The sequence below is a fragment of the Homalodisca vitripennis genome, chromosome 2 (genome assembly GCF_021130785.1).
Source record: "Homalodisca vitripennis isolate AUS2020 chromosome 2, UT_GWSS_2.1, whole genome shotgun sequence".
NCBI classification, from domain to species: Eukaryota; Metazoa; Arthropoda; class Insecta; order Hemiptera; family Cicadellidae; genus Homalodisca; species Homalodisca vitripennis.
Genome location: NC_060208.1, coordinates 186,343,974 through 186,361,740, shown reverse-complemented (window position 1 = coordinate 186,361,740; position 17,767 = coordinate 186,343,974). Strand labels below are relative to the sequence as shown.

The window sequence follows — 17,767 nt, the reverse complement described above, 5'->3', positions numbered from 1 at the left end:
TCTTGGCGCTATAATGAAGATGGTCGCCAGTACAGTCAGTTATTAATGTACTGAAATTCACAGCCCAAACAGCCAATTATTGTACTGAAATTCACAGCCCATACACAAGAATTTATTCGCAACCAATCCATCAAGTTTGATCAAACAAATTTTAAGAAAAGAATTTATCAAGGCTGGAAGTTGTGTGAATCAATAGCAAAGAAGTTTTGTAAGGGTTTGGCAAACTTGAAGGAGACACAGAAAATGCATTTTGGCTCTATCTCAGTGCAAGGGTTCCCCTGATCCGTGTGAGTGAGTGAGTGGGGGGCGAGTGTGACCCACTTGAGCAAAGTGACCCTCGGGATCTGTTGTCTGGTGGGCCGACTCATATATCATCACATCTCGCCTCCTTTATATACGGGTTGTGTTGTAAAAAATGTACAACGAAAATTATGTATTAAGGCTGAATTATAGGATTATTTAACTCTTCCCAGGAAAGAAAGAAATCTTCATCTCCAAGAGATCTGTTACAATGAACGTAACTCATTATGAACCAAGTTAAAGTACTCCTTAATGCTCGTCTTGTTAGGAAACATTCTTTTTATTATGGCATCTCAAATACTCATTCTTTGTTTGACCATCTCAATTTTCCCATTTCAATGCCTTCCTTGTTGTATTCAATTGTTTTCTCAAATTAAGTGATTATTTCATTTTTCAGAAATATTAAATCTAACTTTCAAAAACACATTTTAGTAAAAATAATGTATTCCTAACTATTATTGTTTTTATATCAAGCTTTTTATTTTTATAAAATCAACAATAATTAGTGCAATACTACTATGTTGAGAATGTGAAATATAAAAAGAGACATTTTTATTGTAAAATATTTCTCTAAATATAAAGGAAAAATAGGTTTAAAAATTGAAAAGACTATTGATTGTAAAACTTTTACTATGATACATTTAAAAAACAAAGACACGGCCTAAATAAGCTTCAGCCACCCTTATGAAGAATACTATTTAGATAAAAATAATAACATTCAGTCTCAGTTTCTTTGTATAATTGGCGGATAACTAAATATTACTTATTTTCTAATAGTAGCTTTTTGCTACAAGCTATACAATTATTTAAGAAAAAAGTTAATTTAATATTTTTTACTCTTTTTATATTGTCCCACTATCACAACCACCCAAACTAGTGTGGCTGATCAGCAATGAGTTTCCAAGAGAAAATTTCCCTATTTATTTCCTATAAAAGAGGGTTGTGTGCTTACACAATAAAGTTGGTTCTCAGTTCCTGAAGATCTATTTGATCTCAAAATATGATTTTCTAGTTTTAAATCCACAATAATTTATTACTGTTTATTACCATATAACCATTGCTTACAGCTACTAACGTAGGTGTTTAGTGATTAAAAAGAAGACAAATTATTTTATTAACTTTTAGTTGATTACAATAAGTGCAAAGAATGTGGTAGTACATAACCAATGATTATGGAACAAAAATGTAAAAGAATTCTTTTATACTTAAAGCAATTGAATAACATACATAACAAATCTGAAAGTAATATTAGCTGAGATTCTTTCATAGCTAGGTATTAAAATTCATGTAAAAACTCAAAGAAATTCTACATCCTTATTTGTAGCTTATTAAACTGAAAGAATGCAGTAGAAAAAGTTCTGAAATAAACATGAAAACTCATAGAGAAAATGCATTGACATTCAAAATATTCCAATTGACCTTGGAAAAAACTTTTAAAACACACATAGAACATTTAAAAATTGTTGACCTTTCAATACAAAGTTTCAATTTTTCTGATTTTATAGTAATTAATACACACAAAATTACAAATGAAAATTAAATTTAATTTACCAAATTAAGAATTTCACATATCAGTTTCTATTTCCATGACTCATACACAACATAAAAAAGTGCTTAAAGTAAGGGATGCGCTCATGGTGAGAGAATGCAGGACAAGGGTGAATAATATTCCATGGCAATGAGAGAAGGGAACACTCTTCACCCTTTTGATTAAAATTCTTCTGCTGACAGCCATGAAGTAAAGACATAAGCCTTGAGGAGAAGGGCAGTCCCTAGGGTGGCGGGTTGAGTGGGGAAGGGGGAGACTAACTTATCTGGCCACAAGGGCCTTGTTGGTCACAGATTGGAGTTTTATACTCAGTGCCCATCACGTAAACAACTTCATCATGTTTCATGTTGTTATCAACTTTGTATGTTTACACTTGTCAGTCAACAGTGTTCACATGTAAGGCACAATAAATACTGGACTTTGTCACTTCAGGCTTCTACGATGTTTACTACATTGTGATGTTGTGTGGGTGTTGTTTAACACCCATTCAACTGTCAACTTACCAAAACCAAAAAATACTTCAATCACTGATGTATCTGGAATTGCACTTTGTCTGGGCATTTGGCTCATCATAATTATCACCTGCACAATGTTCTTTATCAAGTGTAAAATATCCTTGACATATTTAAATGCTACAAGCACAAATGTAGTTTATGCAAATGTAGAACTTTTATAACACTGTTTTACTTTATATGAGCCCATAACATGATGAAAATGTAATACAACTGTAAAAGTTTGCAGGTCACGAAATGTTCCACAAATTAAGGTTGGTACACGGTGAAATTTTAATTCATGTATATTGTACATTTAGAACACATTAAAGGACAATGTCAGGTTAGGTTTCAATCTTTCAGAAATTATGTCTGTAAACGTATTTACTTGTGCTGTAGTGTATGGTACATTTATTTAAATGTTTACAGCCGCCATCTTGAAATATTTTATTGCTTGAATCTTAACAAGTTGTCCAGGCATGTGCAAATATTATTACCACACCAAATGCTCACAAGCCTGCATTTAACTCCATAATCCCATTTCAAAAAATACGATTGTGGAATTTGTGGTTCATGGTTTGTGAAAACACAAAAATCTGGATATTTCATGAAATGGGCAGTTGTATTTCTGCTAAATGTAACTATAAGTGTTCCTTGTATGTTTCCTTGAGTCATTTTTTATCTCATTGAGACAAGTTGATAAAAGCCCTTTCAAGGCCCAATACAAAACCAATTAACTCTAATGGTGCCGTAATCTTTGAAGTTTTTAGAGTTCCTTGTTGAAAATATCTGGAAACATAAACCTCTTGTCCACTATATTTCAAAAAAATTTTAAATAAGATAAGTATTCGCTAGCATTCTTTATGAGGTTTAATATTTAATACCAGAAGAAGGGAGCAGGTGAAAACAGTTCCATGTTGTTTCAGTTAATCTAACACTATATGATTACAAATGTCTGAAATCTTGTTACCATTTCTAATCATATTCCTACTGGAAAATCTGTAAGATCCTTCCTGCAAATATTAACTTAAGCATTGAAAGAATAGGAAAGATGTTAGCCCAATGACCCAAGAATTTAGTTTCTTTGATGACAGGAAAGCATTACTTGTTGTCCTAATAAAAACATATTCTAAGATATCAACTTTTTTGTACATGTCAATTGTACTGTTATAAGTATGAATGGTATTCGAATGCTAGAGGTTATATTGAATCACTATAGGAACACCAAATTTTGGTGGGGGAGACATGCGGGCTATTGTTTCAATCAAAATGCAAATAAGAGTTAGAAAGCAGTGAAATGAAAGATAGGTTTAGAGGGTGAGAATTGCTAGGGGCCACTGCTATTGTGAAGGGCTTACAGTGAATTGAACTGCAGGTATTCAGGTCCAAATTAAGTTCCCAACTGTATAATAAAGTTCATAAACAGAAATCACACCCTTCGCTGCACACACATTAATTTTATTAATTAATGTAACGTAATACTTGTTCAGAAACTTTTTCAGTTTCTAGTAATGTTCTCTAGTTTCAGTTAACCCTGACAAAATATATTGAATACAGATTTTAGTTAAAATTAAAATATGTTTATGATTTTAAGAAGACACATGGATGATTTGACATGTAAAAAATATGTCTGAACATGATTTTTTAAACAACTTTTCCAAATTATATTTAAATTTTGTCATACAGTTTGTCAGCAATTCTATTGCATACAGGTTGCCACAAAAATTTACATGTGCAGTTGTTGTAATTCTTACTAACATTGATTGAATGTGTAACAGAAATAACAGCTCAAAAGTTTCTTCAGTATAATGTTTCTCGTCTACCACTTAGGGTTGACTAAATATGGAGAATTTCCACAACACATATTCCAACTTTATTATACTATGTGAGTAAATTGCTATTAATTCAACACATCTGTGATGTTACCGGAACAACAAAAGTCACAATATTAAATTTCAAATGTCAAAAAAATAAAGTAGAGGTACCATCAATAACAACTATAAAATAGAGGTAAGCTCTACACATAATATACAACATGGTGGGAAGGGTTGATTCAATGTCAATGTAGAGTTTAGTTTAGTGTCTGTAATCTGATGCTGTTACAGACTTAATCCCTGGAATCTAGAATCAAGTTCGTCTGAAGAGATTTTAAAAATGTAAGTGAAAATGAAGCTTGAAACGGACTCTTCCAACCGTTTCGACACCAAGGCCCTTAGACAATAAAATATAGTGTAATCTAGGTGAAGAGGTTTTCTCAATGTTTTATCAGATACACAATTAAGTGCACTTTGATGTTTTAGATACAATCTCCAAGTTTTAGACACAGTTTATGTGTCACTTAGTAATACGTGTTGCTAATCTATGTGTAAAGGTCTCTCAGAGATATTTATACATAAATCAGGAATATAAGGAAGTACACTTTATACAATCGTAGAGAAGACGTTTATACAATATTTAGCTAAACAGTATGAAATTACTAGAAAATCGAAGTAGTATGTTTTATATGACTCACAGGAGGAGTTCTAAAGATACCTGCTCTACAACTCAGAACTATAGGATATATATTGTATATGTATATAAGGAATAGAGGAGGCACATTGTATATAATTTATGAGTAGATGTTTTATGACTAAAGAGTGAAGAAGGTACAAGGTATACAACTCTGGATATAAATGATAGGATTCAAGTACTGTTTGAAGCACGAGGTTCAAACCTTACCAGCCTATCCTTAATATTTAATGACAACTTTCCATTATATTACCCAAACTCCTATATTTGCTGGATAAGACGTTTCCTGGAAATCCTTTAAGGAAAAAAGTAAGACTACTTTGAAAGGAAACAAGTTTTCCTAACAAGAAATAATATATAATTTTCAATATTTACTGATAAAACAATAATTACTACATTATGATTTTTAAAAGTATATTTTTACAAAGAAAATATATTTCCGTCAATTATTGTAACCAAGTTCTATAATGAAAAAAGTGAAATTACTCAGAGATTAAAAAGCAAAATCTATAAAATATTATAACTAACTATTCTTTACTCAAAATCATATTTAAACATTGTTTTAAACTAGTCCTCACTGTAGTTGTTCTAGATAACCCCAAAATAGAGGACAATAACTCATCAAACAATGGGACAGAGGCACGCTTCATCGACTCAGATCAATGTCAAGGAACAACAGAGTTTCCGTTGTGTAGGCCGCACCTCACTGATTTGTTGTCTATAGAACTGGGATTTTTAAAGTCAGTCGAGATGATTGAAAAAAAGAATTATTGCTTATTAAAGTTTTTTAAAGAACAACATCAAATTTGAGAAACATAAAGTAGAAGAAACGGCAAACAATCTCAAATATATAAATCTACACTAAATTATAATCTTGTTGAAGATTCCGTTACAACCTAGACTATTAAAACCCTCTATACTATTTTAAGAACTACATACAATTAAACCTTCTCTGATATGTTGAAATCAAAGAATTGTCACTGAATATTGTACACAGTGAAATACGATGATCAGACTTTAGTTGGGACATCGCGCAAAACTAGCAAATTCTATTTACTAGTGTTGATAATTGACCTCAGTGAAATCCAGTCTATAGATGGAGTTGTTGAATTCTGGCTTTTATGCAAACTTTAATGAATAATGTACTTTCATAATCCAAGGCATTTTCAAGAGGCTCATATCCAAGGTGCTTAACTTACATTAAAGGCAAACCGAACCCAGATATGTCACTCAAGTTAATAACAAAGAGCAAATTGTTGTTAATGTCAACAACATTAATTAATATCTAAGAAGAATATTAACCCTTTAAAGAAACATTTAACACATTTTCAGTGATCTTATTAGGGCTAAGTTTGATAAATGAACCTTGATGAAATTGTTTTCTGGGTCAGCTTTGGGCATGACAGTTGAATAAGTGACAAACAATGTCCCCTTGGCCACAGGTGTATGACACTATCTCCCCTTACTCTTGGGGCAATTTCTCTCTTGAGATCTATCCCAGGTCTTCATGGCAGTCTTTAGACAAACTCTCATCAAAAGCTTTAATCCAGCCTTATATTTGTTATGAGATGGAATGGATCTCAGTTTGCATAAATCATTGTAGTATGATTAATTTATATTTTTGTAGATTTTAAATAATGTTGAAATCCAACTCAATCTCATCTAAATTTAGAATAAGTTTAAATGATTAAAACTTGATGATCACCCAAAGAAACCATCAAAAGAGAAGGAACACGTGGACGAGTGTTGTAAAACATTTAGGGAATTAAATAATGCACTCCTGACAATAAGTAATACTGGCAAAGCTGCTATGGTAACATAAAAAAAATACATGATTTTCACTACTACTGTAATGCTTGTTATTTTTTAGGACACTGATATTACCTTTGGCATGGTCTTTATCTAAATTGATCACAGCTTTCTTCCAGTCTTCTATTTTCTCTTGGAGAGGCACCACCAGGCAGTCCATTATTGCACTGTAACAAGAAAATAGCCATTTATAAATATCCATACAAACCTATTATATATATATAAACACAATGGATTTTACCAATCAGGATTGTTAAAGTTGGGACCAATGAAAAATACAATAAAAGATAGGGGATGTGAAAAGGTGAATATGTAAGAGTTAATCAAGGTGCTGACAGACATTGGGCTGGCAGGAGGGAGTGGAATAGGAGGGAAGGGTGATAACAAAATCAGCTGGGTCGATAGACAATCAAGGGCAATGCCAGTGAATACCCCCCTCCTCCCTTACATTCATTACGTGTGTGATGGTCCTTCCTTCCAGCACAGTTTATTGCAGACATCGGTGTTAATTCGGTTTAATACAAAACGAGGTTTTATTATCGTGTCCTCACTAAAAAAGTAACGATCTATAAACGAAATTGGACAAAGGGAAAATGGATTAATAGAAAAGAACACACATACTTGCTCTAATTTCAAACCATACACCATTGACAAAGCAAAGTGGCAGTAAAGGAAGAGCCCATTGTAAGTTTATGTTTCATGTACGTATATTCATTCACTAGGTCGATCTTCACAGCGAACCCGAGTTATCTCAACATCTTAACTGTATTAACAATAACTGTTCGTCGCGGCGTGGACCGGCAAGCTTACATGATACTTATGACCGTGCAAGTCTAAGAATTAGGCTCCTTTCACTAATAGTTTGAGGCTTTATACTGTAAACAAAATACAGATTTCAAATTACTTAAAGAACTTATTTTCCACACATATAAAACTTACCAAGTACTGTAGTAAGTATTATACACATTGAAAGCCAGTAAAACGAGTGGTAGAAACAGTGCATCGATGTTATTTCGTTATTAAGTTGTGGAAATAGTTGAATGTATATCATAATAATAATAAGTTTAAAACTTTGTAATGTAATAAATTATAATACTTACTAATATTAACTTACTATGCATACATAATTAATAATAAACACAAATAGATAATTGACCATATTACGATTGGCAAGTACATACAGGACTAGATAATTAATAACATTTTCTGAAAAAAAATTGTGTAAAGTAAATTAATGTTATGTGATCTTGTTTTTTTACGAATTTGGTTGATATAATTCAAATTTCAATCATAAAAAACCAATGGTACCACTAACAAGTCTTTCTGCCATTATTCACTTTAATAGTACCTATCATTTTTTGAGGTAATTATTATAATACCATTATGATTTAAAAGGATTAAACGTACAATTATTTTCTGAACGTTCTTGCTTCGTACAGTTCAGCACGGCAAATGTCCCTAGCAAACATCGTTTTAACTCTCTCCTGTATTTCTAGAAACGTTGGATTTCTTCGGTCACTCTCAACTTAAAACCCCACAAAAGAGCTCTGAAATCGTGGCTTGCCTCGCTTTAGAAAATCTCAATATAAACATAAAAGCCAACTGGCCTGAAGCATAGCCTCGCCTTCACCGTACTGTTCCACAAGTAACCCTCTTTATACAAATTATATTCACGTCCAGCCACATATTTCAGTTCAAATAAAAATACTTATGAATATTCCTAAAGCCGAGTTTGACTTTATACAAAATTAATAAACCTTGTTTACAGTTAAAAACGAGCATGAGTGCAGAGAGTGATGTGTTTAATCATTTCTACATAAAATTTTCATTTATTATATCAATTAAAAATTTACGTCCACTCGACTGAGAAACATTCCAAGTTCCATATTTTCTATCTGAAATAATTCAAATTAGAAGTGGGAGGGAGGGAGGTGTTACAGTAATTTTGAATCCGACAAATCAACCGACCGGTTACTAACAAAAATGGTCTAGAATGTTGTTTAGCGCAGATCATTAAAGTTAGAATAGGTGGTCTTACAAGAGTGCAACGATAGTTGTAGAAGATTGTATTACAAAATGCGGGATAAATAAAAGAAAACTCGTGAAGATATTGTAAGGTAAACTGTTAAGATATCCTCTGGCACAATCACTGCCATTGATCGTGAGATGCATGCAGGGTCTTGGAGGTGGTGGGGGGAGGGGGTGAAGGGGTTTCAGCTACTTTATTGTTGTCACTTACCAGCTTTTCTGTCATTATATCACTTCACGGACAACAGGGAGGTGCTTTTCCTGCCGTATTTCTGTCTCCACTGCCATCCCCCCCCCCACCTCATAACCCGTCCACCAGTATGAACTTTAAGATTGGCTAAGTACTATTGTAGCACAGGATAACATTATTCATCTAGAAGATACTTATAACACAACACTAGTACTGTCAAGTAAAACATTGCCAGTTAATTACATTTTCCCAGATGATTACTCAAGACATTGCAATTAAACTGTTCGTGTACACTGATTTTAACTAATTTCACACAGTATACAGTACGGAAAATAATCTGTCGACTGGTAATTATATTATTCAATTTAAGAGTTTTTCAGGGGACTTCATGGATAATGTATTCTGTCAAAAGGTGAAGAAACAATTTTTAAATACCAAAAATTAGGAAAAAATAAATATAGCTCCTATACTTAACTGAACTACTAACTTTTGGTACAAATGTTTACGTAGCTATCGGTCGGGAAGATGGTTTCAATCTTCTACGTAACAATTTTAAGAACCATTCCTTAAAGTACCGAAAGTAAAAACAAGCTAACTTTAAACTTAGAAACTATGATAAAATTTCTATTTATTTTCAAAATATATTTCACGAATCAATAATACCATAAGACGTATAAAACGTTAAACAACACCCTCAATTTGGAGCATACCACAGGAAAAGATTAAAAAGTAAAAATTTGAGTAAATTACAAGCCATCGAGATCTCGGCGCGAGAGACGTGCAAGCAGGCACTGCAAACCCTCGACTCCCGTAATATTAATTTCTTCTTTTAGAGTACTCCAAAAGTATGACATTTTTTGTTTTCAGTAAGATAATTAGTTTTTAGCTAACTACTTGTAAATGTGCATAGTCATCAATTATGTGTGTATAGAACGCAAAATTTCTGTCTAAACCAGGTTCTTCCAGTCCCGGGCCAAAAATCAGTGTGTTGTTAGGGATGTACAGTGCGTAAAGTACGCGTGTCTGTCGCATCTTATACACTTATCAATGGGCGAACCCATCCACTATCTGTACTATCAACTGAATCTCCTGAAGGAATCTTTTTCCCTGTCAAGAAAGGGCACAACATTAGCGATCATATCTTAGCTTTTATACTCTTCTTCAAGCTTCAGCTAAGTAGGAGGGTTATTTTGTGAGTAATGTGTGCAAAACAAGGTGCAGATGCACTATGTAAACTACGGTGATTTATACCGTTCAACTTTGTATTAAATTAATCATATTATAATAAATACTGCGTGCATCTAATGTAAATGTCCTTAGAATTACGGTTTAGAAGAATTTTAATCTTGTACTAAAAAAGTTAAATTTTAACAAGTTGCCTAAAGGAGTTCTAGTAGAATATCTTAACAGTTTATTACAGAAGTAAAAAGAAACTGATTGCTACATAACTAGCGTTATTGTTATATTTACTTTACCGAAATTTTAAAAATAAAATCAGAACATAGTGACGACACAAACTCTCCAATGTGTGTTTTGTTTATTTGTGTGTGCCCCTGTGGGCGGCTAACAGGATAACGTGTGATACAACTGGAAACCGCAGTGAACATAACGTAAATTAATACACATAAGCAACCAATGTGCTGCTCAAATGACAGGTGTGCACTGTGTAACACCGGGTATTAACACAATCTGTTAATGCGCGGCATTAACGTGTAATTAGTCTCCAATTAACACGTGCAATCCGGTGCAGATATTGGCAACCGTGTATCGTGTTATTGGACCCCCGTCCCACCCCCTGTCTGCCACATTCCGCTACACCACGTCATTCGTGCCGCCTCGCCTGTTCCAGCCACTTCAATGTCGCCAGTGAAATACCTTGTAGAATCTCTACCTTGGAGAATTTATAATAATATAACAGTTTTAACAACTAACACGGTATATTATAACGTTAAAGCATATGATAAACAGAAAATTACGGTTTTATTTAAAGATGAGATAGGATTTAAAGTTACCTCCACAGTTCCACGTCAAGTTTTCTTCCCCTTTCAGACCTCCGCCTTCTTCTCTAGTTATACGTATATTTATTACGGTTGAGATTTCTCTTTCTTAATATAGAGGGTTTTTGCTAGTTTTCAGGCGATGTTTGGAATTTGTTTGTTTGTATTTTTTTTTTTTATTAAAACACATACACTTTATTTGGTTACGAATGCTTAGTTTACTTTCTGTCAATTTCAAGTAACAACAAATCTGCTTTCTCCGTTGGTTTAATTTTGTTTGAATGTTTTTCAATCGGAGTTCTTCAAAAAAAAGTCTATGAAAACAGTAAATAAAGTCTTTTTAATCAATCCGCGAGGTATTTTAATTGTAAATAGAATAATAATTATAGCTATTTTGAAATCAGGTTCAAGCAAAAACTTTTGAAGATATGGAGGAATAATTTAATAAGGTGTGAGGGAACTGGAGGAAATGTGACGTTTTATATGTAAAAAACTTATCTACGTTAATAAACTTTTCGTTAAAAAAACATGTATTTTTTTAATAATCTAAGAACTATTATTTAAACAAATTAGTTTAGTTTCAAAATTAAACTAAACTACGTCATGATTCAAGAACATGCTATAAAAACTCATGCCCTTATCTACATTTCCCTGGAATTTTCCATTTAGTCTGGTTACAAAATTTCCCAAAACTACTACTCTACATAGTTTTGCAATTCTTTGCGGAGTGATTATAAAACTTTAAAGGAACGTATATTAATGAAGCCTTGCTGTAGACTATGTTTTTCTTATACGATTCTGCTTATTAATATTAAAAATAAAACTAAAATATTTATCCACTTATAAATCAAAACAATTTATAATATTATTTGAATTTTTTTTACCGTAATTATATTAAAATTTGAAAATATTATTCTAATTTGTACGCCCAGTAATCAACTGACCCGCGTCAAATCGCATCAAATTGAACCATGAAGCTTCCTATCAATCATGTTCACGCGTCTGTCTAATTTTATCCAAGGGCACACAATGTTCTTGTTACATCTCGATGTAATAATACCAATTCTTAAGCCTTCAGATTTAATAGACCAATTTGTGTGTTCGTATCTTTTACCCAATAAAATGATGACGATTTATGCAATTCATCAGTATTATTTTGCAAATAATATTCAGAGCTCGACAAATTATTGTTAAAAATTTATTAATCACCACGAAAACTCAATCACTTGATATGGAGCGTTAGAAAGTACGCTCATTAAAATAATTTATATTCCACTTAATTAATAGAGTATGTATCTGAGCCCACACACATGTACAGAACAAGTAACAATCGACGTCTATGAATATTCAAGCAGCGCGGTGCCCTCTGGATCTAAAATTAGAACCAGTAGATAAACCACCTTCCACCACTCAGACCGGTTTTACAGAGCGGCGGCGCGGTGTGGCACGCCAGACCCTAGAGCAACAAGACGGATCAACACTGTCAGCCGTCCCTTTGGCGCAGAGGATAGCGCGTTGGACTTCTAATCCAAAGGTCGTGGGTTCGATCCCCACAAGGGATGCATTATTTTTGCACTCCGCTGCGTCTATGTTTTAACTTTCCTATTTTCTCTTCAAATATTTTTAGATCATATAATTGGTTTGTAATAATTTATCTTTTCGCGTGTAATTTGATTATTTGGTATTCTAATAAATTATTTATTTTTAACGAATTTGCGTAGTGCACCGCCAATTACTGAAATTAAACTCATTTTGATGTATGTCTTTAAGCCACTTAAAAAGCTGCTATTTTAATTTTTGACATTTTGTAATGTAGTTTGAATTCTTTACAAGTTTTGAAAACCAATTTGCTTCTCTATACCACGAATGTTACCAAGTGTATATTATTAAAATTAACTGCTAAATCAGTACCTATCTAAAATATAAAGTAATTTTCTTGTACTTTTAGAGCACTAAAACTTTCGATATATTTTATTCTTAATAAATGAGAAATGTGTTCCTTTTTGTATCTAGGCTATTATTATAACGATTAAAATATTAATATTCAACACTTACCGTATATATATTAGACATAGACATAATTGCATAATTCAATATTGTTTTAAATGTAAACATATGGTTAGAACAGGTATGAATAGAGAAAACAGTGCAATGGAAAACAACGTAATTAATTGTAAATCAAGTTGCAATTTATGTGGTACAAACAACCTGTCGTATGACTTTTGTCCACTTAATTTTTATCACTATATTTAAAAAAGACTTCATTTGTTGAAAAGTAAATGCTTGTGATACAATATTTTTGTTTATACATTAGAAAACAATAACTCCAGAAATGTATTTATGTAGGTATGGCTCAGTATGTTTTACAAGTAAAATATTTCTTTTTGAAGTCTGACATCGCCATAGTTCAAACAAAAATCTTTGGCGCCAGAATAGCATTGATATAAGAGTCTCGCTACTCCAAAGTGGTATTGACGAGCCTATATTTACCTGAATACTATAAACAATTTACCAATTCCTCACTCTTTTCCAGAATATTGAAGGTTAGATATCAGACTAAGGCCATTTCTAGAGAGATAAGGAAAGATTGTCCAGCTGAGACTAGAAGGGCACAGGGTATCAAGCACGTAGCAATGATAAGGCATTACGCTGGCACAAAGAACCAGTTGGCTGTGACCTTCGCGGACAATGCGTCGTCACTGCCTTCTTGTCCGGCGTGGTGTACTATGTTGTGATACCACAGCTGCCTATATCACGTCCATGCTTTAAATCTGATATATTTACAGTAAAATCGATGACGTATTGCTTTGTGAAAATTTTAGCATTTTAGCAAGTACTTTTGGGTTTTGGTTTCCTATGTAGATTTCCACCTACCAGCCATGGCGGCAATTTCAGCAATTTTGTGAAAATTTACCTATTATTTACCACAGCCAGACCTATTATTTGTTCTCCAGACTTACTACAAAATGGGAACAATTATGACTAGACATCAATGTGTTCCACTTTTTACGTAAAAGTTTACGAAAGCTATCAAATTACTTACTATTATTCTGGCAATAAATAGATCCATACATTTTAATTACAGATATTGGAGACTCAGTAACGTTCATAATGTATTGGATTACAATAAAACTACCTTTTCTGAACTCATATTTAACGAGTCACAATCCAATATATGTTTCGTATGGGGACGATCCTTGCAATTCATGTTTACCTGGCCCTCGCTAGTCATATCTCTAAAAGTTTCATTAATCGCTAAAGTCGATGTATTGAATTAAAGAGTCCTCAGTATAATCCAAAGCTAGGCGTTGAATAATAAGCTACTAAAAATAAGCTAACTATTCAGTTGTTCATATATCATTATTGAGGGTATTGAGTTAGCTCCATTTCACCTTTCGTTTAGTGAAGAGCCTGAGATCTGACACTGTCACAAATTTAACTCCTGGAATCTGGAGTCCAGGTTCGTCTGAAGGGACCCAGCAAGACCGATACAGTTGACCATCTTACCAATAGTCTACTATGTACATGCCATACATATTTCATTATTCAAACGTACCCTCGGCACAACACGACGATTTATTAAATGTTTTCATGTTGCATCGTTTCGAAAGTAGATGTCCAATATTCAATCAGTCCTGAAATATAAATAAGGAATAATGTACTTTTAAGATTTGCTTTAGCTACAGGTATAAAGTTTATTTTTCGTTCCCGCCTGCTTTTGAAGGCAACATTGCAATTCTTACATGCAAAATATGGACCGCTTTTCTTTTACATATAGTTTTTTACAATATTTTGATGGTATGTAGGCTTACTGTGATTTTAAAATGAGATGCCAAGAAAACATTTTACTAGCAAAAATAGAGGGAACAAATAGTTTATTTAGCGATGTATGCATGAGACGGAAGTTAAGATGGCTGCCAATATAACGTGCAACTACGGAATAAAAGTGGCTGAGAATTTAGGGAAGAGCCGGGAAAACAACCGAACTCTGGGAGAGGTCCCGGAAACAAACAATAAAGCACCCAAGCCACAAAGCGCCCCGAACCGCATTTCCTCAACATTACTGGAACCCGCGGATAGCGGAACTGGGCAATCAATAGACTATATAGGACTAGACAGTAGACGGTGGACTGCAAGTGGGGCGGTACAGGGCCAGATAGTACAGACACTCGATCACACATGCCCCGGGTCGCCCCAGCTTACACAATGGTTGCTAACTAGCGCACTGCAGTACCTACTAGTACACCCGCTCCAGGACTACTTACGAGCGCGTACTCGAGCCCTAAGCGTTTTCTCTTAAGAAAATCCAATTGATCGTTTTTTATACGTAACTATTAGCGTCTGTGCTATTAGTTTCATTTTTGTAGAAAAAATACATCCTTGTTTAAGACAGAAAAGGAGAAAATATGCATTTTTATTTTTTATTTTGAATAAATGTTGTTCAATGAATGCTTTATATTCATAATGTATACTTTTGGGCCAGAGCTGTAATTATTATTGTTCACACTGTATAAACAAAAACAACCTACATCTATCTATTTTGTCCATATGTTTTGTCATAAACAATAAAGAAATCAGTGAAATTGTGACCTTTTCTATTTACAGAATAACAGGATTTCGGACATTTCTATTGGTCCGGCTATTATCTATGAACAGCTGAAGCAATAAATACACTTATTCAATAACATGTACATCTATAGTTTCCAGCTCAAATAATGTGTGTACACCCGTTTAGTTATACCTTGCAATTGAATTTTTTAATTAGTATAATCATTTTCCGAGTTCCCTTTATAACATTATTGGTCTTTTTTGTGCATCTTTTATGAAACACGTAACTATTTGCGGATTAGTAAAGAGAATTTTGTGAAATTCGCCCATAGTTAGGTATTCAAGAGGATTACTAGCAATACGTTTGTGTAAGGTAAGTGCAATAGAGGTCAATAATGATGGACCTTTTATGATAGGCCTTTAAAAGAAACGCTCTAGAGAAGGAAAATAAAGGGGAAATTTCACTTATACCACTTAAAAAGTCCTATTGCCACAAAATACAGAAACAAAAAAGTTACTCTTCACCACAATAATAAAGGAATTCATTGATAACATTTTGAGTCAACTGCTTCCACATGATGGGTTAATCACTTTAGCTAGCATCGACCATCGGATATTATCTCAATGTACCGGTACCGTAACCGTGGAAAAGAAATGTTAATAATAAAGAAACCATTGTACGCGTGTAGGGACTGAGTAAACAAAGCCAGCTGTAGCTGTTAGTGAGGTGAGGGGGGAGAGAGTGGGGGATATTATCTCAATGTACCGGTACCGTAACCGTGGAAAAGAAACGTTAATAATAAAGAAACTATTGTTGTACACGTGTAGGCGGAGCGGACTGAGTAACCAAAGCCAGCTGTAGGTTTTAGCGTAATGAGGGGGAGGGTGGGGGATATTATCTCAATGTACCGGTACCGTAACCGTGGAAAAGAAACGTTAATAATAAAGAAACTATTGTTGTACTCGTGTAGGCGAAGCGGACTCAGTAAACAAAGCCAGCTGTAGCTGTTAGTTTGGTGGGGAGGAGAGAGTGGGGGATATTATCTCAATGTACCGGTACCGTAACCGTGGAAAAGAAATGTTAATAATAAAGAAACCATTGTACGCGTGTAGGCGGAGCGGACTGAGTAACCAAAGCCAGCTGTAGCTGTTAGTGAGGTGAGGGGGAGAGGGTGGGGGATATTATCTCAATGTACCGGTACCGTAACCGTGGAAAAGAAATGTTAATAATAAAGAAATCATTGTACCCGTGTAGGCGGAGCGGACTGAGTAAACAAAGCCAGCTGTAGGTTTTAGTGAGGTGAGGGGGGGATATTATCTCAATGTACCGGTACCGTAACCGTGGAAAAGAAACGTTATTAATAAAGAACATCATTGTTGTACGCGTGTAGGCGGAGCGGACTGGGTAAACAAAGCCAGCTGTAGCTGTTAGTGATGTGAGGGGGGGGGGGGGATATTATCTCAATGTACCGGTACCGTAACCGTGGAAAAGAAGGGTTAATAATAAAGAAACCATTGTACGCGTGTAGGCGAAGCGGACTGAGTAAACAAAGCCAGCTGTAGCTGTTAGTGAGGTGAGGGGGAGAGGTAGGGGGATATTATCTCAATGTACCGGTACCGTAACCGTGGAAAAGAAATGTTAATAATAAAGAAATCATTGTACCCGTGTAGGCGGAGCGGACTGAGTAAACAAAGCCAGCTGTAGGTTTTAGTGAGGTGAGGGGGGGGGATATTATCTCAATGTACCGGTACCGTAACCGTGGAAAAGAAACGTTATTAATAAAGAACATCATTGTTGTACGCGTGTAGGCGGAGCGGACTGGGTAAACAAAGCCAGCTGTAGCTGTTAGTGAGGTGAGGGGGGAGAAAGTGGGGGATATTATCTCAATGTACCGGTACCGTAACCGTGGAAAAGAAGCGTTAATAATAAAGAAACCATTGTTGTACTCGTGTAGGCGAAGCGGACTCAGTAAACAAAGCCAGCTGTAGCTGTTAGTGAGGTGAGAGGGGGAGAGAGTGGGGGATATTATCTCAATGTACCGGTACCGTAACCGTGGAAAAGAAGGGTTAATAATAAAGAAACCATTGTACGCGTGTAGGCGAAGCGGACTGAGTAAACAAAGCCAGCTGTAGCTGTTAGTGAGGTGAGGGGGGAGAGGTAGGGGGATATTATCTCAACGTACCGGTACCGTAACCGTGGAAAAGAAATGTTAATAATAAAGAAACCATTGTACGCGTGTAGGCGGAGCGGACTGAGTAAACAAAGCCAGCTGTAGGTTTTAGCGAGGTGAGGGGGAGGGTGGGGGATATTATTTCAATGTACCGGTACCGTAACCGTGGAAAAGAA

The 17,767-nt window shown here is 34.5% G+C and overlaps 1 protein-coding gene and 1 non-coding gene across 2 annotated transcripts in view; one reads left to right on the top strand and one right to left on the bottom strand.

The window, feature by feature from the left end:
* LOC124355143 (protein MTSS 2) overlaps window positions 1-17,767 on the bottom strand; it is a 180,244-nt gene that overhangs the window by 39,350 nt on the left and 123,127 nt on the right. The window contains 1 exon segment of the mRNA XM_046806115.1: window positions 6,733-6,824. Coding sequence (XP_046662071.1) covers window positions 6,733-6,824 — 92 coding nt within the window.
* Window positions 12,362-12,434, top strand: Trnar-ucu. The gene has a single exon. It is a non-coding gene; the product is annotated as a tRNA-Arg (tRNA).